The 25735-nt window shown below is 33.8% G+C and overlaps 2 protein-coding genes across 2 annotated transcripts; both read left to right on the top strand.

The window, feature by feature from the left end:
• Positions 1–8783: 8783 nt before the first annotated feature.
• Positions 8784–10095, top strand: LOC126719906 (LEAF RUST 10 DISEASE-RESISTANCE LOCUS RECEPTOR-LIKE PROTEIN KINASE-like 2.7). Its single transcript, XM_050422405.1, has 2 exons — positions 8784–9770; positions 9989–10095. Exons 1-2 carry the CDS (start codon positions 8915–8917, stop codon positions 10093–10095), a joined length of 963 nt encoding a protein of 320 aa, XP_050278362.1. The 5' UTR covers positions 8784–8914.
• A 119-nt stretch (positions 10096–10214) lies between these two features.
• LOC126719905 (PR5-like receptor kinase) lies at positions 10215–16222 on the top strand. Its single transcript, XM_050422404.1, has 7 exons — positions 10215–10320; positions 10520–10576; positions 10771–10872; positions 11112–11168; positions 11363–11464; positions 14525–14560; positions 14790–16222. The coding sequence occupies exons 1-7, from the start codon at positions 10215–10217 to the stop codon at positions 15878–15880; spliced, it is 1551 nt and encodes a 516-aa protein (XP_050278361.1). The 3' UTR covers positions 15881–16222.
• The last annotated feature ends 9513 nt before the right edge of the window (positions 16223–25735 follow it).

Below are 25735 nucleotides of genomic sequence, written 5' to 3'. Positions count from 1 at the left end.
TGTTGATTAAGTACTTTAACTACTTGTGCCTAGTCCATTCTACATTTAATCTTGTCCTTCATGGTCGCACTTTAGTTCTCATTTTCATATTCCAAACTCAAGGTGATTTTAAGTTTTCACTTTGAGGTAGAGGAGGATGTTAGATATATCAATACAAGGGGAGGATATTGGAGATATCAATGTTCTTTGTAGTGTAAGCAAAGTAATATTAAGCCTACTTGTCGAGTAAGTAAAATAATCCAATGCTAGTCTATGAGTATTTTAGATTTAGTGTCTCTATATATACCTTTTATGAGCTTACTGTTAACACACAAGTTTAAAATAGTATAAATATAGCTGCTTAAGGGCTTTTCACTATGGATGTAGACGACTAGACCAAACTACATTAGTTTTTTATGTGTTATTTTACACTCTCTCTTAACCCCAACATAAATTTTAATACTAACATTCACTTCATAAAAAGAAGTCTAACTTAATTTTCTTATGTTCCTGATGCAGGTTCAAAGCGCAATTTGATTGTTAAAGTTTTTATAGGTATTTTGAACATTTGTCAAAAAGTATTTCTTACTAAGTTCGCTATCTGGCCCTTGTACAAAATAGGAAGTAATTACCTCTGATATGAAGGATGAACATATACTTATTAATACTAATATACATGTTTTCTCTTCTTCTTCTTCTTTTTTTTTCACTTTTTTTCGTGGTTGCCCTGATAAATATTATTATTAGTGACTTAAACCATTCTTTGGATACAGGCATTTCCGCAGTTGTGGCTGGGATTATATTAATCTCAATTGTAGCTTTCCACAACTTTAAGAGAGAATGCTTATCATGCGGGCAATGGTCTTATGGAAGAAAGACCAGAAATGAGCAAAAAGTCGAGGCATTTATAAGGAATTATGGATCTCTTGCCCCAAAGCAATATAGTTATTCGTTCGTGAAGAAAGTGACAAACTCATTCAAACATAAAATAGGCCAAGGAGGATATGGTGTTGTGTATAAGGGAATGCTACTTGATGGTCGTCTAGTGGCAGTGAAAGTACTAAGTGAGTCCAAGGGTAATGGAGAAGAATTTATTAATGAGATTGCTAGCATTAGTAGAACTTCTCACGTTAATGTAGTCACTCTTCTGGGTTTCTGTTATGAGAAGAAAAAAAGAGCATTGATTTATGAATATATGTCCAACGGATCATTGGATAAGTTCATATTTACTCAAGGATTGTCAAGTGAAAACGGTCCATTGAAATGGAAAACACGCAATGAAATTGTAATAGGCATTGCTCGAGGATTAGAATACTTACATCGTGGCTGTAACACAAAGATTCTGCATTTTGACATAAAACCTCACAACATTCTCTTAGATGATAATTTATGTCCCAAAATCTCTGATTTTGGCCTTGCGAAACTGTGTGAAAGGAAAGATAGTGTTGTATCAACAATAAATGCTAGAGGGACTGTTGGATATATTGCTCCTGAAGTGCAGTATAGAAACATTGGCAGAGTATCTCACAAGTCTGATGTGTATAGCTATGGAATGATGGTTCTTGAAATAGTAGCAGGAAGAAAGAATATCGATGCTGGAGTGTCTCACATCAGTGAAATATATTTTCCACATTATATTTATAAGCATCTTGAAGGAGGTAAGGATTTAAGATTGGATGGGATTACAAATGAAGAGGAAGAAGAAATTGCAAGGAAGATGATTTTAATAAGTTTGTGGTGCATTCAGACCATTCCATCAAACCGACCATCAATGACTAAGGTAGTAGAAATGCTAGAAGGTAGCCTTCAGTCCTTGCCAATGCCACCCAATCCCTCCTTGTCTTCTCCTACTAGATCACCTTAACATCCCACTAGAAAACGATCATCACAATTATTGCAATATAGTCTGAGCAGCTGTTATCTACCAAAGTTGAATTAATTGAAACTCCAGAATTCACAATGGAAAGATTTGATCTAAATCTGGTATGGCGCAAATGTGCAATTCATTGTGCATGATGTTAGATATTAGCTCTCTTGGTAACATTAAAAAATTTATTTTTAAAGCTAATATGTAGCTTTGTGAAAACTCCTTTTTCTGATTTTAATACATGTTAGGCTAATGTTAATTCTTGGTAGATTGCAGCTTAATGTTTGGGATTTGTAATATTGTTGTAATTTGGTATGTTGAATAAAAGTTGCTTCATCCCCAAAAAAACTATACTGTAGAAATAGCACTATTTTGTTTGGCCATACAACAAAATACTACTACAAAGCTATTGCTTCCTAGACTTTTCAAATCTAAAAGACCTTGTTTCACAACATTTATAAATTGTTGAACAAGTTATTGAGATTATAAGAACATAGATTTTACATCTCATTCTTACCAATTTCAGACTCTTGTTGCAAAGCTCTAAATGATAATGTCTTAGTTACATCCGAATATTTATAGCAAAGATTTCAAAAGTTTCAAGTAACAAAGCCTAAAAGTATGTATAATAACCATGCCCTGCCTAAAAAGCTGTTGATACCAATTTGATCAAATTGTTTTTGTCCTCAATTAGTTGCTCCAGTCATGGAAGAATAAATTTTGTTACTACTTTGACAATTTGTCTATACAAGATTTTATTTTATGGGGTAATGTAAAGCCTAATTGAATTAAAAGTCATGTGATTTTAAAGGTCTAATTATGTGTCCTAATGTTAAAACAATTTTTAATTTAAATTTTTATTATAAAAGTTTTAGTTAATTTTATATTTATGGTCAAAATTGTAATTTTACAATCCCCTATAAATTAAAGGTATTTTAGTAATTTAGTTAATTCTAGAATTTTTAAAAGGATGTGAATGGTATTTGGAGTGAGGAATGCTAGATGTTTTGAGGGATGTGAATGGTCTTTGCTAGAGATTAAGAGTCTTTTGGTAAGCCCATTTGAAGACTTTTTTGTGTGATTTAAATGTTAAAAACTGTGGACTCCACTTTGGTTAGATCACTTTAAAACCTCACTTTTGATTATTATATATAACATTTTTCACATCAATGAAGTAACAAGTTATTGATTTTCATATTGTAGACATGCCAACAATGGAAGGGTGTAGCTTTTGATAAAGTGTACCTATTTAGAGTATTTGGCTTCAGTCTGAGGGCAAGTATGCTTTGGATGAAAGTTTCCAAGTTGATGTCTTCCTTCAACATTCAGTACTTGTTTACGTGAAAATGAAGAAAATAATACATAAATTCTTAAATCGCCATCCCCATGTTTGTCAAGTTTTGCAGGAATCGCTTCTCAAGGGGGCAATTGGGATGAGTTGGGAACTGAGATTTTCAGTGCAAATTTAAGAATTGAATTCTTTAATTAAAGTTTTGGCAATGTGGTGGATGGCAAAAAGGAAAGTGGTGATTCCATGTTGTGGATCTTTTTGTATTGTTGCATATTCAGTATAAATGATTTATTACAAGCATATATTTCTTTACGTGTGCTGTCCATGACAAAAATAATGAGAATTAGTTCACATCACCTCCTCTGAACTAAGCACAAGGCACAACTTCCTCTACTTTCTTTTTGTCAAAATGTGTTTCAACCAAACAACTGGGATTGATGCTTTCTAATTCTGAGTCTACAAACTGTAATTAAGTGGAAATCAATTTTATCTAGGAGGGTTTTTTTTTTTTGGTTGAATCTAGGAAACTCTAAAACAAGCTCTTTCAAGAATTTTGCTGACATATATATATATATATATATGCATATTGGGAAAGACTTCTGCAATAGCAGAAATTTCATTAGAAATGAAAACAAGAAATTGAAGAACATACATTAAAAAAAAGTTACAAAAATCAAACCACTCAAACATCGTTAAGAAAAGCATCATAGGATCTGTCACAGGCCTCATCAGCCAATTTCATAAAGAATTCTGAAGTATAAAAGGACTAATAATATTGAAGGAGATTGAAGAAGCCTCTCATCATCATCATCAGTATTATGAAGTGATCCTTTCTAGCTGCAGCTACAGCAAGGTGAGGCACATTTTTCAGCATTGTTCTATAATCAAATTAGATACGGTGTTACAACACTTGTTTTCCTCTTTCTATTAGGTTTCATTGCACACCTCCCCCAGTGATGAGAGCACGGCCTTCTGTAATGAACCAAAAATAACAAGCCTTAATATAAATGTCTTTAGCTTAAACATTTTTTAATCATTTAAATTTTAGACCGAATTTCTTTAGGAGTAGCTTCGTAGACTTCCGTGTATTTGAGGTTTCTCCTCATATCAAACACATAATGTGGAGCCCAGAATTAGATATGACTCTAGAAGATTGCCTAATAAACTCTAGTTATACAACAACAACAACAAAAACACATAACATTCCTGCAGTTGTAGTTTATCGATTCAAACTTCGTGCCACAATGGCAATAAGAGTTGAACATTTTGATTGATTTGTCTTGCTATATGGCATATACATGCAGAATGCACAAATAGTAGTGCTGGATGCAATGGAAACATTAACTCTCCATCGTAAATTATTAAATAAAATTTTTAAATCACATGTTCAGAATTTTTTCATAGAAATATAAGGGGTAGTAAGAAACTTAGTAGGCTCTGAAGCAGTTACCTTGCAAACTTCCTTATTGAATGCTCCAGTACCTTTTATGCCCATTGCAGTGGATCATTCTCCAAAGCTCTAACCTTAATGAGAAGCTTTCTAACATGTTCCAGTGCTTGTGCCCACTAAAGACTTACCATTATTCACCTTATCTGTTTTGCAACCACCAGTTGCATCAGATTGGTTGTGTCCCAAGTTCAACAATTAGAAACTTTTTTGATACACCGCACTGAACCAAAGATTTGCTTTGGAGCCTCTGCACACAATTGAGAATCACAGAAATTAGAGCACCACTATCAGATAAACTTCTTAGACTATATAAAGTATATTTAATATCATGAAGCAGAGACCAAACCCAGATTTTACCAAAATGAAAGACATACAGAGATTGTGTATATTAATAACAGTAAAAAAGAATGGAAGAAGAATTTATAAATTTGCCATCAGGAAAAAGAAATAGAGAGAAAAAAAAGGGGAAACAAACCAAATAAATAATTAACTAATTTGTGTGGCCTTCAAGCACCTTTAGTCATCCAAGTTCAAACAAATCAAAGCTAATCATTCATTTTTAAATTTACAATTCCAATTCAACAGCTAATAATTTTATGGTTAGATTTGACCCAACTGCACAATAGATCTATAAAGCAGATTGCTTATCCACGATCTTAATCACAAATCACAGAATGAGATATTCCTTTGATGAGATTGCAGAAAATTATTAGGGGAAAGAAGCATCAAAAGTTTATTGAATCAAATATTCTAAAAATTAATAAATAAAACATTTATGCAAATAAGTTGCAGAACAAAAGGCCATCCTTATCATATGATTTGCTTCTGTTCCATCCACTCTCTCATTAAAGCCACTAAGTAATACATCATCGCCTCGCAGACACTACAAAACTTTGCAACTCTCAAGGCCAATGATCTCTGCAGAGTTATGGTAACCATGCATGAATGAAAACCTTAAAATGTGCACCTCTAAGCAAGTTCCTGCCTTGTAAGTTCATCAATATAGGAGCATGTCAAGCATGGTTTTCTAAACATAAATCAAGATGCTTGTCTTTCTTGAAGTTTCTTAAATGATAAAGGTTCCTCCAGGCCCGTAACTTCAAGAAATGTCATGATGACTCCCAAGATGAACAAGTAGAACAGAATAAGTTGAGTATATGACACAAAAATTCCTTTACTTTTCTTCTCCATGTTAACAATAGCATCAACCCATATCAACAGTTGAATCTGTAGGAAGCTTTAAGCTAACTGGCTAGCCAGTAGGACAGCAATAATTCATGACAGATTTTTCAACTACCTTCCTTTATCTTCTTACAAGTTACAACCTTTGAGCAAACCATCTGAATCTTTCTCACTTTGTATGCAAGTGTTCCCTTTGACCAGAAGAAAACCACTTCCAAGTTCCAACGATCCATGATTTTGAAATGTCACATCTATTATTTAAGAAGTTATATTCTGAACACAAATTATGCATCTTGTCCAAATTTGTCTTGGTCCAACCACTTTACAAGTATTTAGATTTAAGAATTCATTAATATTATCTATAGCAGAGAAGTTGTCAACTGTACAAAGATAAGTTAGTCTAATACTAAAAGTAAATGAAGTTTCCCAACACCATTATCCTCTAATGTAGCATGTATGGTTCTTGAATTACCTTCAGCTTGCAAACCTGAGTAACCCCATTCTCAATGCCTAATGGGAACTTCTCAAACTTTCTTAGCAGCTTTCAAAATTTTTGGCTCCATTCTGGAATAAATATACTCTAGTCTCCTGCATAAATTTAATCTCTGCACACGAAAGCTAACCTATCACTTGTGTCCCCAGGTTACATGGAGTAGCAGTCCAACACCAACCCAAGATGACACGTAACATCAAACACTAAACCACTTCTGAAATTTCAATTTGTTGGAATGAAGGATAACAACCATCAAAATGAGAAAACTTACTCTTGCTTCTAAAATTTGGCTTGAACTAAATCTTTACTCTTAGTCTTAGGGGTTTTTTTTTTTTTTTTTTTTTTTGGGGGGGGGGGGGGGGAATAAAAATTAAAAGAGTTAGGGAACTAACCATGGTTATCTTACTTCCATAGTGAGAATCAATGTTAAGAGTTCTCAAGCTCAATGGTTTGAGATCAATAAGGTGGATAAAGCCATAACCTAACACTCACAGGTTCATCAAAGCAACAATGGTCTTAGATGATAAAAGGCAATAAGTCTTAAGTTAAAATTAATATTGTGTTTGTCAAGAGACAACAATCGTGTAACTAAATTGTCACATTATGTTATTTTTAACGGATAATTTCATATTTAAAATCTCCATTTCCCAATTATAGCTATCAAATTATCAAAAACATTAACATAGAGTCTTTCTTGTGAAAGTTGAAATTCAAGACTTATCTCTCATATAAAAATCATAAGAAACACATAATAGGACTGCACTTTGGATCATGTGAATTTGCCCAAAATTTTAGTGGCATTGAGTCCAACCAATCTAAACCCATGAAAACGAAGCAACAAAGGGTCCCTATAGGCTCGCACTAGTTCCATTGAAAATGGCCTATACAAAATGGTGAAAAAAGCATTGAGATGGGCCTTAACAGAACTTAATCACAGAATAAGAAAATTGAGAATACTATTCAAGCTACTATCTTCTAGCCTAGGCTTGTCTAGATATTATTTCACTCTTTTTTAAAATATAATTGTAGCATGTTAAATTATTAGCTATTAATAATTAACCGATAAAAGCTTGCAAACTCATGTGACAATTAACGTGATTAGTATCACATCAACACCATAATAAATATATAAATAAATTGTATTTTTTTGATAAATTATATATTTTTTAATGTTTTAAAAGATAACACGTCAATTTATAAGAACTATACAATAAAATTTGTATAACTGTCATAGAGCTTAAAACTTTGGCTATATTGAAGGCTTTACAGTTTGATGTTGATCTGAGTTTGGAAGATGTCACCCCAGAGGGAGTTTTAGAGATTGTAATGAACACTTTGAATGCAGATTCGCAGTCTTTGGAATCCTTTGGTTTACTTAGTCGTGATGTTAAATGTTTTGCAAGTTTATTTCATTGTATTTGGTTTTCACATGTTCGTAGAGAAGGATTGTTGTATTCTCACATTAAGAGAAACGATAATGGAGTTACTCATAGTCTGGCAAAAAATGCATTTTGCATACCAGATTTTCAAGTATGGTTGGAAGATATCCTATCTCATATTGGTTCGATTTTACAATTGGATGTAGTTGAATTTTATTAATAAAATCCATCAGTTTCTTTCTCAAAAAAAAAAAAAAAAAAAAAAAAAAAAAAACTAAACGTTGAGACAATGCCCACTTTTGAAGAAATTATTGTGTACTTTCGGAGTACTATAAATGCGTATTCCCTTTTCTCACATGAATGGTGGACCCCACTATTTAAATTCATGGTGGGACTCATTATTCATATGAGAAAAGAGATTATGCATTTATGATACTTCGAGAGTACCTAATAATTTTTCTCATTTTGTATTGCATAATAATTGAAAGAGAAAAAGAGTCTAGTCCAACTCAATGTTGAGACAATGTTCTCTCTTGGAGTACAAAATTAATTAAAAGAGAAAAAGAAAAGTCCATGAAGGGATTTATTATGAGACAGGTATTATAATATGACCGCTTGCTACATGTTTTGTCATTTTTCCAACAATTTTGTTGAAGTTGAAAGTGGAAATGAAAGTGAAGGAGTACAAATGAATTTATTGGGGGCAAAGGCAAAGGCAAAGACAAGCCAAGACAAATTTTATGTGACATTTTTACATTCTTTTGTTTGATTTTTTAACAGAGAATAACACAGGGAATTAGCTAAAAAGTAGAGAAGCAGCACGGAGTTCTATTGAATTCAAATATATAATTCCATAATAATGAATTGAGGTATTTCTTCTTCCTTTTTTTTTTTTTTTTTGTGGTAAACATGAATTGAGATTGCCACTTCACTTCACGTCACAATTAAGTCTTTCCTCCAATTTTGGCGTAATTGCGAGTAAAAGACGCGTCCAATAATTACAAGTTAAAACATACAACAAGCTTTGTGTAATTGTGCGTAACAGGCGGTGTGTAAATTGTAGTGATAGATATTGCTCTTAATTTTATGCATGACCAAGTGCGTAACAGGCGCATTAAGTCATCTTTGAGTCATCGCCCATGTCTTTGTGCCAGAGCTTCCCGCCAATATCCTTTGTCACTCATTCCCATTTCACACTAATTAAAGAAGCAAATTCAAAGTCATCTATCAAATAATAACACTTTCTCCGGCCAACAATTACAGCACCACCAGAATGAACTCCCAACTGTTTTCTCGGTCTACTTTTCTTGTTTCTTTATTTTTCACAACTTTGATTTTCATGGAGTTTCCTGCGTCGACTTTATGCGCCTCTGATTGGTACTCAAATTGTAGTACCACCGATATGTTCAGCTGTGGAGAGATCACAAACGTGGGTTATCCATTCTGGGGAGCTGCTCGACCCGAAGCTTGTGGCAATCCTCAGTTAAAGCTCACCTGTGAGAAAAATGACACCACCATAGAGATTTTAGACGTCTGGTACCGAGTTTTGGAAATGAATACCAGAACCAAAACACTCACTATTGCGAGAGAAGACTATGTAAATGGAATTTGTTCACCCAACTTCGTGAATAGCAGCATACTTGAATCTAAAGTTCTCGACAACACCACTTTGTTGCAAAACCTTACCTTAGTCTATGGTTGTCGAGAAGATGAACTTCCCGGGAAGGATTACCAAAGGTTCACTTGTCCAAAATATGGGCTTGGGTATTTAGTATTGGCAGACGAAGGCCTTAACCCGTGTACTCATAGTGTGCGTCTTCTGATTCCTTCAGATTCTATTACTGATGTTAACAATTTATCGCAAGTGGAACTAACCATCAAAGCAGGCTATGATGTGAAATGGAATGACAGTGAAGCCTGTAGTGCCTGCACTAGGTCTAATGGAGTTTGTGGTTTTAACCGCACTTCCAATGGACCTACTTGCTACTGCCCAAATCAATCTTATGGATCCAAAACATGTCGTTCCTCTCCACCACCACCTCCTCGGGTCTTGCCAATGCCTTCCCTGGCTGCCCAGGCCCCACTAATAACAAAATCAGAGAATGCGTCTACGAATGCGACTTCAACAGGTATGGTTATAAATTTTCTAGCCTCACTACCTCAATTCATGAGTATTTGACAAGTAGTTGGGGAGAAAATTTAAGGACATAATAAAATCATTGCTTTGTGTTGAACATGTTGAGTTTAGTTACTAGTTTTGTGGTTAATGTGACATATCCTTGATGATAATTGACTGTTATGGTCATCAACTTAACTGTTCTTGATGCACTTCCTTCTACAATGACAGTGCCTATCTTGGCTGCCCAGCCCTCACAATCACCATCAGAGAATCAGTCTACACCAGGTACGGTTATAAATTTTCTTGCCCCACTACCTCAATTTAGGAGTATTTGAATAGTAGTTGGGGAGAAAATTTAAGGACATAATAAAATCATTGCTTTGTGTTGAACATGTTGAGTTTAGTTACTAGTTTTGTGGTTAATGTGTCATATCCTTGATGATAATTGACCGTTATGGTCATCAACTTGACTATTCTCGATACACTTCCTTCTACTATGACAGTGCCTATCTTGGCTGACCAGCCCTCACAATCACCATCAGAGAATCCGTCTCCACCAGGTACGGTTATAAATTTTCTAACCCTACTACCTCAATTCAAGAGTATATGACTAGTAGTTGGGGAGAAAATTTAAGGACATAATAAAATCTATGGTTCTAATTTGCTTCACATGTTCGAATGTGTCATATCCTTGATGATAATTGACTATTATGGTCATCAACTTGACTGTTCTTGATGCACTTCCTTCTACTATGACAGTGCCTTCCCCGGTTGCCCAGCCCCCACAATCACCATCAGAGAGTCCGTCTACACCAGGTACGGTTATAAATTTTCTAGCCCCACTACTTCAATTCAGGAGTATTTGACTAGTAGTTGGGGAGAAAATTTAAGGACATAATAAAATCATTGCTTTGTGTTGAACATTTTGAGTTTAGTTACTAGTTCTGTGGTTCTAATTTGCATCACATGTTTGAATGTGTCATATCCTTGATGATAATTGACCATTATAGTCATCAACTTGACTGTTCTTGATGGACTTCCTTCTACTATGACAGTGCCTTCCCCGGTTGCCCAGCCCCCACAATCACCATCAGAGAGTCCGTCTACACTAGGTACGGTTATAAATTTTCTAGCCCCACTACTTCAATTCAGGAGTATTTGACTAGTAGTTGGGGAGAAAATTTAAGGACATAATAAAATCATTGCTTTGTGTTGAACATTTTGAGTTTTGTTACTAGTTCTATGGTTCTAATTTGCTTCACATGTTCGAATGTGTCATATCCTTGATGATAATTGACTATTATAGTCATCAACTTTATTGTTTTTGATGCACTTCCTTCTACTATGACAGTGCCTTCCCCGGTTGCCCAGCCCCCACAATCACCATCAGAGAATCCGTCTCCACTAGGTACGGTTATAAATTTTCTAGCCTCACTACCTCAATTCAGGAGTATTTCACTAGAAGTTGGGGAGAAAATTTAAGGACATAATAAAATCATTGCTTTGTGTTGAACATTTTGAGTTTAGTTACTAGTTCTATGGTTCTAATTTGCTTCACATGTTCGAATGTGTCATATCCTTGATGATAATTGACCATTATAGTCATCAACTTTACTGTTCTTGATGCACTTCCTCCTACTATGACAGTGCCTTTCCCGGTTGCCCAGCCCCCACAATCACCATCAGAGAATCCGTCTCCACCGGGTATGGTTATAAATTTTCTAGCCCCACTACCTCAATTCAGGAGTATTTCACTAGGAGTTGGGGAGAAAATTTAAGGACATAATAAAATCATTGCTTTGTGTTGAACATGTTGAGTTTTGTTACTAGTTCTATGGTTCTAATTTGCTTCACATGTTCGAATGTGTCATATCCTTGATGATAATTGGCCATTATAGTCATCAACTTGACTATTCTTGATGCACTTCCTGCTACTATGACATGCTACGGTTCTTGCTTGTGCACTCTTTTTTTTTATGGTCAAGCTATTTGTGCTTTTCATGATATTCATATTCTTATGATATGCTTGATCAATATTGTTACTTTTACTATCTATACTAGTTGCATTTAATATATTTGTTCATGTTCAGGAAAGACAAGTAAATTGTTCTAGTCCTAGAATTATGTCTCTAGAATAGGTGTAAGTCTTGGTTGGTCTGTGATTTCGTAGACTTGCAAAGATACTCAAGTCAATATTAGGGTATTTTTTCATAGAGTTACTACAGGTGGGAGATTGTTAGGAAATCTAGAGTTTGATATGTCCCATGACAAAAAGTTTGCAATGTTCGGTTATTTTCTTAGTATTCATAATGTTGAGTTAGCGGAAGTTTTGACACTAGATTGTTGAACAAAATACAGAACAAAGAGTTTTTATTAAAAACTTAACTCTTTGAATTACAACACTTAAGACTTATGGAAAGCCTAATGTGGCTCCATGTATGACACAATTACAAGACTCACTAACACCACACGGCAAAGCTACTCTAGCACACTTAGCTTTTACAAGACACACACCAACTTTCTAGACACCTATGTACTAACACTACACAATAGCTCTACTTATTTCTCCACTTCACACTACTCACTTGGCCTATGACACACTTCACTTGTCTCTCACTAGTCTCACACACTCTACTTCACATACCACCACATCTATTTATACTAGGTGTATGTTGGTTAGGAAACTAACTTGAAGCTTGTAGCATCTTCCTTTTTATTGACATTAAATGAATGCCATTCTCCAACCTTCTAAACTATTCTATAAACATGTGGCTAAAATTCACTAGTGTAAGGAAGTTTCTAGAGAAAATATAAGAACTATCTTGGAGAGAATTTCGGAAAGAGAGCAAGAGAGAAATTTCCGGAATTAGAGAGAAATTTCTAGAAAGAGAGAGATTGATTGAGAAGTTCTAGAAGTTTCTAGAGAATTCCAGAGAGAAGCAAATTGAGTGAAACTCTAGAACTTTATAGAGACAAGAGAGTTAGTGTTGATTTCTAGAGACAAGGAAGTTTCTAGAGAAAATATAAGAACTATCTTGGAGAAAATTCCGGAAAGAGAGCAAGAGAGAAATTTCCAGAATTAGAGAGAAATTTCTAGAAAGAGAGAGATTGTGTGAGAAGTTCTAGAAGTTTCTAGAGAATTCCGGAGAGAAGCAAATTGAGTGAAACTCTAGAAATTTCTAGAGACAAGAGAGTTAGTGTTGATTTCTAACACATAAAGGGTGTCAAATGGGTTTAACAATGAGGCTCATTGTTTACTGTGAAAGATTGAAGAGCTTGCTCAATAGAAAACCAAATCTCATTCAAACAAAATTGAAAATTATACAAAAACTTTTGTAATCCCTCGCTCGACACTCGCTTGAGCGAAAACTTATTAAAATGTTACAAACTTACTTTGCACAAATTTAACCCTACTTTCTAAAAGGAGAACAGCTATCAAACAGTTAAGAGAAAATATGATTGTCTTCCCAACCTCTCCATTGAATATCCTTGAGAGATCCTTAACCAAAATACCTTGATCACCCACCTATGTTTGTGTAGGAATTTTCTCTGAAAACACATAGGTGTCCTTAGTTGCGCAAACTAACAAGAATCTCTTGGAGTGCCTTGTGGGTTAATCTACAAGCGGTGATCGTTTGTGAAGCGGATTACATAGAAGGAAAAACGTAGGAGTATGCAGTTACTAGCAATAGCAGGGAGCTCAAGTACAATAGCCTATAAACATGCATGTACTGCGACAACCTTTTATAGTAGTGGATTTTCTTTTTGAGTTTGCCCTCAAAAGTGTTCTCATTGTTAAAGGATGAAGCTCGAAGATGAAGCATATAGAGAGCAAGAACCAGAGATAGAGCAAAACTACAAGTCGTAGTGTATATGTATTGATAAAACTACAAGTCGTTTAGTATTAAGATAGTATAATTAGTTAGTTTTTAGTGGACACGTGTTAGCCTTGTATTGGTGTATTTCTTACTTAGTTTGTTAAGTCTTCCCGCCACTATTCTTTCTGTATATAAGAAACAGAGAACTTGATAAATTTATTCAATATAGAATCATTCACATACAGTTTTCTCTCTCTCATGGTTCCCTTAGATTCCACCATTTTGAAGATGTATGTGCTTGAATTCTAACATTCATCTTGGTAGGTATTTCTACAAGGGTTTTCACTTCTTGAACCAATATTGCCCTCTCTATGCGGTTGTGTTAATTGTACTTTTTAAAGATGTTTATGCATCTTCAACTTGTGCTTTATTTGTGATTTGAATCTTGTGTTAATTAACTACTTTAACTACTTGTGCCTAGTCCATTCTACATTTAATTCCGTCCTTTACGGTCGCACTTTAGTTCTCATCTTCATATTCCAAACTCAAGGCGATTTTAAGTTTTCACTTTGAGGTAGAGGAGGATGTTAGATATATCAATACAAGGGGAGGATATTGGAGATATCAATGTTCTTTGAAGTGTAAGCAAAGTAATATTAAGCCTACTTGTTGAGTAAGTAAAATAATCCAATGCTAGTCTATGGGTGTTTTAGATTTAGTCTCTTTATATATACCTTTTATGAGCTTACTGTTAACACACAAGTTTAAAATAGTATAAATATAGCCGCTTAAGGGCTTTTCACTATGGATATAGACGACTAGACCAAACAACATTAGTTTTTTATGTGTTATTTTACATTCTCTCTTAACCCCAACATAAATTTTAATACTAACATTCACTTCATAAAAAGAAGTCTAACTTAATTTTCTTATGTTCTTGATGCAGGTTCAAAGCGCAATTTGACCGTTAAAGTTGTTATAGGTATTTTGAACGTTTGTCAAAAAGTATTTCTTACTAAGTTCTGCTACTTGGCCCTTGTATAAAATAGGAAGTAATTACCTCTGACCTGAAGGATGAACGTATACTTATTAATACTAATATACATGTTTTCTTTTTCTTTTTCTTTTTTTTTTTCTTTTTTTTATACTTTTTTTCATGGTTGCCCTGATAAATATTATTAGTAGTGACTTAAACCATTCTTTGCATACAGGCATTTCCGCAGTTGTGGCTGGGATTATATTAATCTCAATTGTGGCTTTCTACAAATTTAAGAGAGAATGCTTATCATGCGGGCAATGGTTTTATGGAAGAAAGACCAGAAATGAGCAAAATGTCGAGGCTTTTATAAGGAATTATGGATCTCTTGCCCCAAGGCGATATAGTTATTCGTTTTTGAAGAAAGTGACAAACTCATTCAAAAATAAAATAGGCCAAGGAGGATATGGTGTTGTGTACAAGGGAGTGCTACCTGATGGTCATCTAGTGGCAGTGAAAGTACTAAGTGAGTCCAAGGGTAATGGAGAAGAATTCATTAATGAGATTGCCAGCATTAGTAGAACTTCCCACGTTAATGTAGTCACTCTTCTGGGTTTCTGTTATGAGAAGAAAAAAAGAGCATTGATTTATGAATATATGTCCAACGGATCATTGGATAAGTTCATATATACTCGAGAATTGTCAAGTGAAAACGGTCCACTGGAATGGAAAACACGCAATGAAATTGTAATAGGCATTGCTCGAGGATTAGAATACTTACATCGTGGCTGTAACACAAGGATTCTGCATTTTGACATAAAACCTCACAACATTCTCTTAGATGATAATTTATGTCCCAAAATCTCTGATTTCGGCCTTGCTAAACTGTGTGAAAGGAAAGATAGTGTTGTATCAACAATGAATGCTAGAGGGACTGCTGGATATATTGCTCCTGAAGTGCATTGTAGAAACATTGGCAGAGTATCTCACAAGTCTGATGTGTATAGCTATGGAATGATGGTTCTTGAAATAGTAGCAGGAAGAAAGAATATCGATGTTGAAATGTCTCACACCAGTGAAATATATTTTCCACATTATGTTTATGAGCATCTTGAAGGAGGTAAGGATTTAAGATTGGATGGGATTACAAATGAAGAGGAAGAAGAAATTGCAAGGAAGATGATTTTAATAAGTTTGTGGTGCATTCAGACCATTCCATCAAACCGACCACCAATGACTAAGGTAGTAGAAATGCTAGAAGGTAGCCTTCAGTCCTTGCCAATGCCACCCAATCCCTCCTTGTCTTCTCCTACTAGATCACCTTAACATCCCACTACAAAACGATCATCACAATTATTGCAATATAGTCTGAGCAGCTGTTATCTACCAAAGTTGAATTAATTGAAATTCCAGAATTCACAATGGAGAGATTTGATCTAAATCTGGTATGGCGCAAATGTGCAATTTATTGTGCATGATGTTAGATATTAGCTCTCTTGGTGTAGAAACATTAAAAAATTTATTTTTAAAGCTAATATGTAGCTTTCTGAAAACTCCTTTTTCTGTTTTTAATACGTGTTAGGCTGATGTTAGTTCTTGGTAGATTACAACTTAATGTTTGGGATTTGTAATATTGTTGTAATCTGGTCTGTTGAATAAAAGTTGCTTCATCCCAAAAAAATGTACTGTAGAAATAGCACTAATTTGTTTCGCCACACAACAAAATGCTACTACAAAGCTATTACTTCTCAGACTTTTCAAATCTAAAACACCTTGCGTCACAACATTTATAATTTGTTGAACAAGTTATTGAGATGAGAACATAGATTTTACACTCCATTCTTACCAATTTTGGACTCTTATTGCAAAGCTCTAAATGATAATGTTTTAGTTACATCCGAATATTTATAGCAAAGATTTCAAAATTTTCAAGTAACAAAGCCTAAAAGTATGTATAATAACCATGCCCTGCCTAAAAAGATGTTGATACCAATTTGATCAAATTATTTTTGCCCTCAATTAGTTGCTCCAGTCATGGAAGAATAAATTTTGTTACTACTTTGACAATTCGTCTATACAAGATTTTATTTTATGGGGTAATGTAAAGCCTAATTGAATTCAAAGTCATGTGATTTTAAAGGTCTAATTATGTGTCCTAATGTTAAAATAATTTTTAATTTAAATTTTTATTATAAAAGTTTTAGTTAATTTTATATTTATGGTCAAAATTGTAATTTTACAATCCCCTATAAATTAAAGGTAGTTTAGTAATTTAGTTAATTCTAGAATTTTTTAAAGGATGTGAACGGTATTTGGAGTGAGGAATGCTAGATGTTTTGAGGGATGTGAATGGTCTTTGCCAGAGATTAAGAGTCTGTTTGGTAAGCCCATTTGAAGACTTTTTTGTGTGATTTAAATGTTAAAAACTATGGACTCCACTTTGGTTAGATCACTTTAAAACCTCACTTTTGATTATTATATATAACATTTTTCACATCAATGAAGTAACAAGTTATTGATTTTCATATTGTAGACATGCCAACAATGGAAGGGTGTAGCTTTTGATAAAGTGTACCTATTTAGAGTATTTGGCTTCGGTATGGGGCAAGTATGCTTTGGATGAAAGTTTCCAAGTTGATGTCTTCCTTCAACATTCAGTACTTGCTTACATGAAAATGAAGAAAATAATACATAAATTCTTAAATCGTCATCCCCATGTTTGTCAAGTTTTGCAAGAATCGCTTCTCAAGGGGGCAATTGGGATGAGTTAGGAATTGAGATTTTCAGTTCAAATTTAAGAATTGAATTTTTTAATTAAAGTTTTGGCAATGTGGTGGATGGCAAAAAGGAAAGTGGTGATTCCATGTTGTGGATCTTTTTGTATTGTTGCATATTCAGTATAAATGATTTATTACAAGCATATATGACACAGGACAACCAAAACAAAATTGGAACAACAGAAAAATAAAGGGATATGACCTAGGAGTCAGCACCTAGGCCTTGCTTGGAGTCAGCACCAAGCGGGGAAACCACTAGAAGTTAGCACCTAGGATGGACTTGGAGTCAGTACCAGATCAAAGAAACCACTAGGAGTTAACACCTAGGGTGGACTTGGAGTCAGCACCAGATCAAAGAAACCAAACGGCCATTTTTTTCATTCATCAAAAATATCAACTATCTCTCAAGGAGTATAATAGGTTGCTTATAAAAGATTGCTAAACTCTAGTTCTAATTGGCCAGGAAACCCTAATTGTCTTATTACAAAAATAACCTTACTTCTAAACTAAAATACTAAAAGCCCAATAAACTAATAGGACCTAAAACATAAAAATACAATTGGCTTACAAACATAAATAATATTAAATAATAATTTTCTTGCATTTCCCGCATCACATGTGCTGTCCATGACAAAAATAATGAGAATTAGTTCACATCACCTCCTCTGAACTAAGCGCAAGGCACAACTTCCTCAACTTTCTTTTTGTCAAAATGTGTTTCAACCAAACAACTGGGATTGATGCTTTCTAATTCTGAGTCTACAAAATATAATTAAGTGGAAATCAATTTTATCTAGGAGGGTTTTTTTTTGGTTGAATCTAGGAAACTCTAAAACAAGCTCTTTCAAGAATTTTGCTGACATATATATATATATATATATATATGCATATTGGGAAACACTTCTGCAATAGCAGAAATTTCATTAGAAATGAAAACAAGAAATTGAAGAGCATAGATTAAAAAAAAGTTACAAAAATCAAACCTCTCAAACATCGTTAAGAAAAGCAACATAGGATCTGTCACAGGCCTCATCAGCCAATTTCATAAAGAATTCTGAAGTATAAAAGGACTAATAATATTGAAGGAGATTGAAGAAGCCTCTCATCATCATCATCAGTATTATGAAGTGATCCTTTCTAGCTGCAGCTACAGCAAGGTGAGGCACATTTTTCAGCATTGTTCTATAATCACAATAGATACGCTGTTACAACACTTGTTTTCCTCTTTCTATTAGGTTTCATTGCACACCTCCGCCAGTGATGAGAGCACGGCCTTCTGTAATCAACCAAAAATAACAAGCCTTAATATAAATGTCTTTAGCTTAAATATTTTTTAATCATTTAAATTTTAGACTGAATTTCCTTAGGAGTAGCTTTGTAGACTTCCGTGTATTTGAGGTTTCTCCTCATATCAAACACATAATGTGGAGACCAGAATTAGATATGACTCTAGAAGATTGCCTAATAAACTCTAGTTATACAACAACAACAAAAAAGACACATATCATTCCTGCAGTTGTAGTTTAATGATTCAAACATTGTGCCACATAGGCAATAAGAGTTGAACATTTTGATTGATTTGTCTTGCTATATGGCATATGCATGCAGAATGCACAAATAGTAGTGCTAGACGCAATGGAAACATTAACTCTCCATTGATTTATTACATAAAATTTTTAAATCACTTGTTCAGAATTTTTTCATAGAAATATAAGGGGTAGTAAGAAACTTGGTAGGCTCTGAAGCAGTTACCTTGCAAACTTCCTTCTTGAATGCTCCAGTACCTTTTATGCCCATGGCAGTGAATCATTCTCCAAAGCTCTAACCTTAATGAGAAGCTTTCTAACATGTTCCAGTGCTTGTTCCCACTAAAGACTTACCATTATTCACCTTATCTGTTTGCAACCACCAGTTGCATCAGATTGGTTGTGTCCCAAGTTCAACAATTAGAAACTTTTTTGATACGCTGCACTGAACCAAAGATTTGCTTTTGAGCCTCTGCACACAATTGAGAATCACAGAAATTAGAGCACCACTATCAGATAAACTTCTTAGACAATATAAAGTATATTTAATATCATGAAGCAGAGGCCAAACCCAGATTTTACCAAAATGAAAGACATACAGACATTGTGCATTTTAATAACAGTAAAAAAGAATGGAAGAAGAATTTATAAATTTGCCATCAGGAAAAAGAAATAGAGCGAAAAAAAGGGGAAACAAACCAAATAAATAACTAACTTTGTGTGGCCATCAAGAACCTTTAGTCATCCAAATTCAACCAAATCAAAGCTAATACTTTTATAGTTAGATTTGACCCAACTGCACAATAGTTTTATAAATCAGATTGCTAATCCACAATCTTAATCACAAATCACAGAATGAGATATTCACATGATGAGATTGCAGAAAATTATTAGGGGAAATAAGCATCAAAAGTTCATTGAATCAAATATTCTAAAAATCAATAAATAAAACATTTATGCAAATAAGTTACAGAGCAAAAGGCAAGCCTTTTATCAGTCTATTTGCTTCTGTTCCAGCCACTCTCTCATTAGAGCCACAAAGAAATACATCATCACCTCGCAGACACTACAAAACTTTGCAACTCTCTCAAGGCCAATGATCTCTGCAGATTTAGGGTTACCATATATGAATGAAAAACTTAAAATGTACACCTATAAGCAAGTTCCTGCCATGTAAGTTCTTCAATATGGGAGCATGTCAAGCATGGTTCTCTAAACATAAATCAAGATGTTTGTGTCTTTCTTCCTCCCCTATCTGAACATAGAACTTAGATTCTACAACATCAAAATTAGGTTCAACAAATGCTGCCTCCTAGTTCACCTAGTAGCACTTCTTGCAGTTAGCAGTTAAACCAAGTCAAAGTTCTCCTAGTAATAAAGGAATAACCATTTATAAGTTTCACCTTAAGTTTCTTAAATGATAAAGGTTCTTCCAGGCCCGTAACTTCAAGAAATGTCATGATAACTACTCCCAAGATGAACAAGTAGAACAGAATAAGTGGAGTATATGACACAAAAATTCCTTTACTTTTCTTCTCCATACTTCAACAATAGCGTCAACCCATATCACCAGTTGAATCTGTAGGAAGCTTTAAGCTAACTGGCTAGCCAGTAGGACAGCAATAATTCGGGAAAGATTTGTCAACTACCTTCCTATATATTCTTACAACCGTTGAGCAAATCATCTGAATCTTTCTCACTTTGTATGCTAGAGTTCCCTTTGACCAGAAGAAAACCACTTCCAACAATCCATGATTTTGAAATGTCAAATCTATTATTTAAGATGTTATATTCTGAACAGGCATGTACCCCATGAAGATGTTCTATTGCACAAATTATGCATCTAGTCCAAATCTGTCTTGGTCAAACCACTTCACAAGTATTTAGAATTCGATATCTATCACTGAGAAGTTGTCAACTGTATAAAAGATAAGTTAGTCTAATGCTAAAAAAAGTAAACGAGGTTTCTCAACACCATTATCCTCTAATGTAGCATATATGGTTCTTGAATTACCTTCAGCTTGCAAACCTGAGTAACCCCAGGCTCAATGCCTAATGAAACTTTTCAAACTTTCTAAGCAGCTTTCAAAATTTTTGGCTTCATTCTGGAATAAATATACTCTATTCTCCTGCATAAACTCAATCTCTGCACATGAAAGCAAACCTATCACTTATGTCCTCAGGTTAAATGAAATAGCAGTCCAACACCAACCCAAGATGACACGTAACATAAAAAACTGAACCACTTTTGGATTTTGGAATGGTATCTTATGCAGTTTAGTATTGCTACAAACTTTAAATGTATGCTGCACCAAATGTTTAATATTTGATCTAGCAATATGTCTCACTCAGAAGTCAAAAGATCAAACTCATTCCCCACACAATGGACCAGAGAGGACTGAAGTGGACCGAAAAGCACCAAATGTTTAATATTTGATCTAAAAATGTCTCAATCAGAAGATCAAATTCGTTCCCCCCACATAATGGACTAGAATGGAACAAAGTGAACTGAATTGGGCTAAATGGACCGAAATAGATTGAACTATGGACCGAGTGGACCAAATACACAAAACTGGACCAAAGTGAATGGAACGGACTGAACTGAACCAAATGATCCTAATGGACAGCAATGTTATGCTAATGTGGCTTAAACTTTTAAATATTTTATAGAGGATCCTTTCCAATGCTTTGACAGCTTGGTAATAGTACATACACTTTCATGGTTCTTGCATGGTCTTCTAGATTGACATCTACAACACCATGATTTACAAATTCAATTACTTATGGCTTTGTTTTATCTTCAAAAATTTGAGTGACAGATGGAAAAATAAAAGATTGGAGTCTTACATTTTTACTAAAAGTCTTCAATGTTTCTTTCTATCCTGTTCTAGTTTTACAGACAATGCTAAGCTCGGTTGATACTTTCTCTCTTCATATATCTCAATTTAGCTAAGACCCAATGGTTACTAGACTACTTATCTAGACACTATGAGTCAAATATGGTTTAAATAGATTGAAGTGTTTCAAAGAAATGTACAAATTAGGTAAGAACAAAGTCAATACTCAAATTTAATGAAAGCAAGGTTTTTAGTGTTTTAAGACCAGTGATAAAGTTCTACAGGTCTTGAAGTTTCTGGCCAATTCCTGGTAGCCTGGCCTCCTTGAGAATTGAGAGTAATAAGAGTGAGAAATTATAGTGAGAAACTATTAGAGAAGAAATGAAGGAAATCCAATCTGAGTGTTATTCATTGCTTAATGCCTTTACAGATTGCTTTCTCCCCTTTATACTTCTATTCTCTAACAGATTGCTTAGCATAACAGATCACAATAATAGTTCACCATAATTACCCCCTAACTAAGTACCTGTAAGCACATGCTTAGTTATTTCTCTCCTCACCACTAGGACTAGACAACATACAAGTACAAACTACAATAATGCATGACACATAGCTATAAAGTTCCCATAAGCTGGATAATTCCTTATTTTGACATGAAACACCAAAAGAACCTCAAAAATCTACAAACCCCATCTCATTATCACCAGATCATTCCCTTTCTTATACAAAAGGTCAGATTTAAGTAAGAAACCATTAAAGCACAAAGATTCTGATTAACTACATTTACAACCAACTATAGATACACTGCTTATGTGATTTTCCCAAATTTAAGCACAGTTGAAGAAATTATTGATAAAAAGGCACACAACAAAAAAACCAATATTCAATTCTGTCACACACGAAAAGTAGTACACCAACAAAATCTTAGTCCAACATTGTGAACATACATAAAAACACAAAGAGGATCTACAATTACCATCAATGTGAGGTGAAAGCTCCAAACTTTGCTAAAGTCAATCACAGTAACAAGAAGTTAAACAAAAAACCAGGTCAAACAAAGACATTTTTCTTTTTCTCAATTAGCAGCAAGCAAAAAAGAAACCCCTCATATTACAAGTTCAGGAGTGAAAACCAATCCCCTTTTCACAGAAATTTGCTGATGTGATGCCAAAAAGTATTTATTCAAACAGGTTGTGAAGTGTGAACAATCCATTTTCACATAAATTAAATCAAGGAAAAAAAAAGATTTCCTTGTAAATAGAATCAATCCAATATGCAGTTAGCAGATACTCTAATGAAACAGTTTGAGGAAAATGGTTTTGATTTGAATTGATGAAATTTGCTGATGTGGCTATTGTGCGTACTTGTCAACTATTCATTGGTTTGTGACACTAAATCAGCCTGGTAAGCCAGTCCTATGGTTTAGAAGTCCCAAGCTTACAAGGAAAAAGCCATTGTAGGAAGAAAAAATACATATTAGGAATTCCAGGTGCTCTTTCTGGCAAATCCCTCTATAAATATAAGGGTAAAATACGAGAACTACTCTTGAAATTTAGGCTAATACCAATTAGGTCCAAATCATTTCAAATTGACCAATTTGGTCTCTAAACACAAATGACGTAACACAAAATTTTCAATAGTAGAAAATCAAACAAATTGAAAAATGTGTTCCACAAATATAATTTTGTATTAATCAAGTAGTAAGTACAATCTTTGTTTTGACTCTTTCACAAAAAGTGTTCATCTGATTCTATTTTCTTTGAACTTCTTCACAACAAATCTCTGACTTTGAGCTTGTTAGAGATTTGTTGTTCTTCAAGTAAGTTCTTCAAATCCTTCGAATGTTCTTCAAGACACAACAAATCTCTGACTTTGAGCTTCTTAGAGATTTGTTGTTCTCCAAGTAAGTTCTTCAAATCCTTCAAATGTATGCTTTAAAGGCAAAATTTCTCCAGAGTTTTGACTTCTTGAAAACTAGAGGAGATGTCCTCTATTTATAGTAGACTCTTGAATTAATATGCTTGAAGATATGTAGTAGACTCTTGATTGACCCAAATTTTGCTTAGAAATAATTATCTCTATTTATCTATTTTGATAAAGATAATAATCAACAAAAGATAAATAATTATCTCTATTTTATTTATTTGTTAATAAAGATAATTATCCATCAATTTTGAATAGAAATTTTATCTTTATTTTATTTACTTGTTTTAACAAAGATCCATTAATTTTGAAAAGAAAATTTATCTTTATTTTGTGGTCTAAATGACACGTGGCAAATTTTAATATGCCAATATGATGTCAATTTAGATGACACATGTCATCATTTGACTTAATTAATTTAATGACATATTAATTTGAAATTTGTTACTAAATTTTTGACGTGGCATTTTGTAATTGGCTTGACAAATTTTTGCCTCCTACAAACATGTAAGACCGTTTATCACTCAAACTCTTTGTTTTGACCATTTCACTAACAAATAGCCTTACAACAGCTAACTTATACGAAGATCACTTAGATCAGTCGTACTGTTATAGCTAACAAAGACAATTTTTCTACTTGTTTGCTTGTACTTAGTTACCAAGTTAATCTATTTTGAAATGTTTTCTACCTAATAGGCATTAGTCCAAATCTTAGAAGTAGTTACCATATTTTACCTTAAATTTAATTAATTTAATCTATCATAATGTGAAGTGAGAGAAGAGAACACATACATTCGACACTGGCTGTATCCTTACGTGAGAGTAGGTGATACGTGCATTATGCATTCCATTCATGATAAATTTTAATTTTTCTTCTAGGAGTGAGCACATTGATCGATGATGTGGCAACACAAGAACCACACACACACACAAAAAAAGAGTTTCTTCTATTTGTGAGAGGAAACAAACACACATATAGAGATATGAAAATGAGTTCAAGAGAGTTCTGAATCTGAGGGTGAGAACTGAGAAACACACGGATCGGTGACGTGGCAACACAAGAACCGGTTGATCTCTCTTTCACGGGTTTGCCTCTTACCCATTACTCCTTTATTTATCTTCCATCTCTCTCTCTCTCTCTCTTTCTCTCTGTACTACTCTTCATAATTCTGCAGTAGCTCCTCTCAGCTACAGCTCATTACAGCTCATAATTTCTCAGCTACCTGTTACCTCTTCTCATTCTTCTCTCGTTATCTTTGCCTACATCACCGATCCATTTATTAGCTGCAGATCCACACACACAAGCAGATCACAAAGATGGTAAGATGATTTTATATTTCGAGCAATGCTAGGAACACAAGAATTTATAGAACTTTTGTCACAGAATTTATATAATTTTTTTTTTTTGCTGAGTTGTGGCAAAAGTTTTGTAAGTTTTGCGTGTTCTTACTATTTTTCTTACATTTCATTTTTGGGTTTTTTTTTTTTTTTTTGGTTCAGGGTGAGAATTTATTTATTTATTTATTTTTTTAGAACTTTTTTTTATTTTATTTGAGAGCCCTATTGTTGGTAACTGAGTTGATGGATTGTTTTAGGAGAAATGTCATCTCCATGATATTTAGGCAAGAGTATTGCTAGTGATACGTACATTGATACAATTTTGTATATAACTTGTCACGTGAAAAGTTGTGATCGGTAAAAGTGTCTCCGCACATCACCATAATACTCTTATTAATCATAATTTATGTGGCAGATATGACACAAAGTTGTGTCAATTCATGTGTCTCTAGCATTTCTCTTTATGCAGTAACAATCCTAGAATTAGATGTTAAAATTAGATCCAATAATAATTTACCACTAAAATTTGATATAAAAATATTAATTTGAGAAAAGTGCATCCACACCATTTTCATAAATTATAGTGGGTATTTATTACTAGATTTAATTTAAACTCATTATTGAAATTACTTTTTACATTTTAACCTTTAATAGTTAATAATTTTCTATTTAAGATTTTTTATAATTTGCTATTTAAAATTTATGGTAAAAATGTCGTTTAGGTTAGAAAAGAAAAACACTAGGGAATATATAAAGTTACACCACTTTTATTGTAACTAG

Source organism: Quercus robur, chromosome 3 (assembly GCF_932294415.1).
Source record: "Quercus robur chromosome 3, dhQueRobu3.1, whole genome shotgun sequence".
NCBI classification, from domain to species: Eukaryota; Viridiplantae; Streptophyta; class Magnoliopsida; order Fagales; family Fagaceae; genus Quercus; species Quercus robur.
Note: the sequence above shows the minus strand (reverse complement) of the source record. Positions and strands in the feature narration are given on the sequence as shown.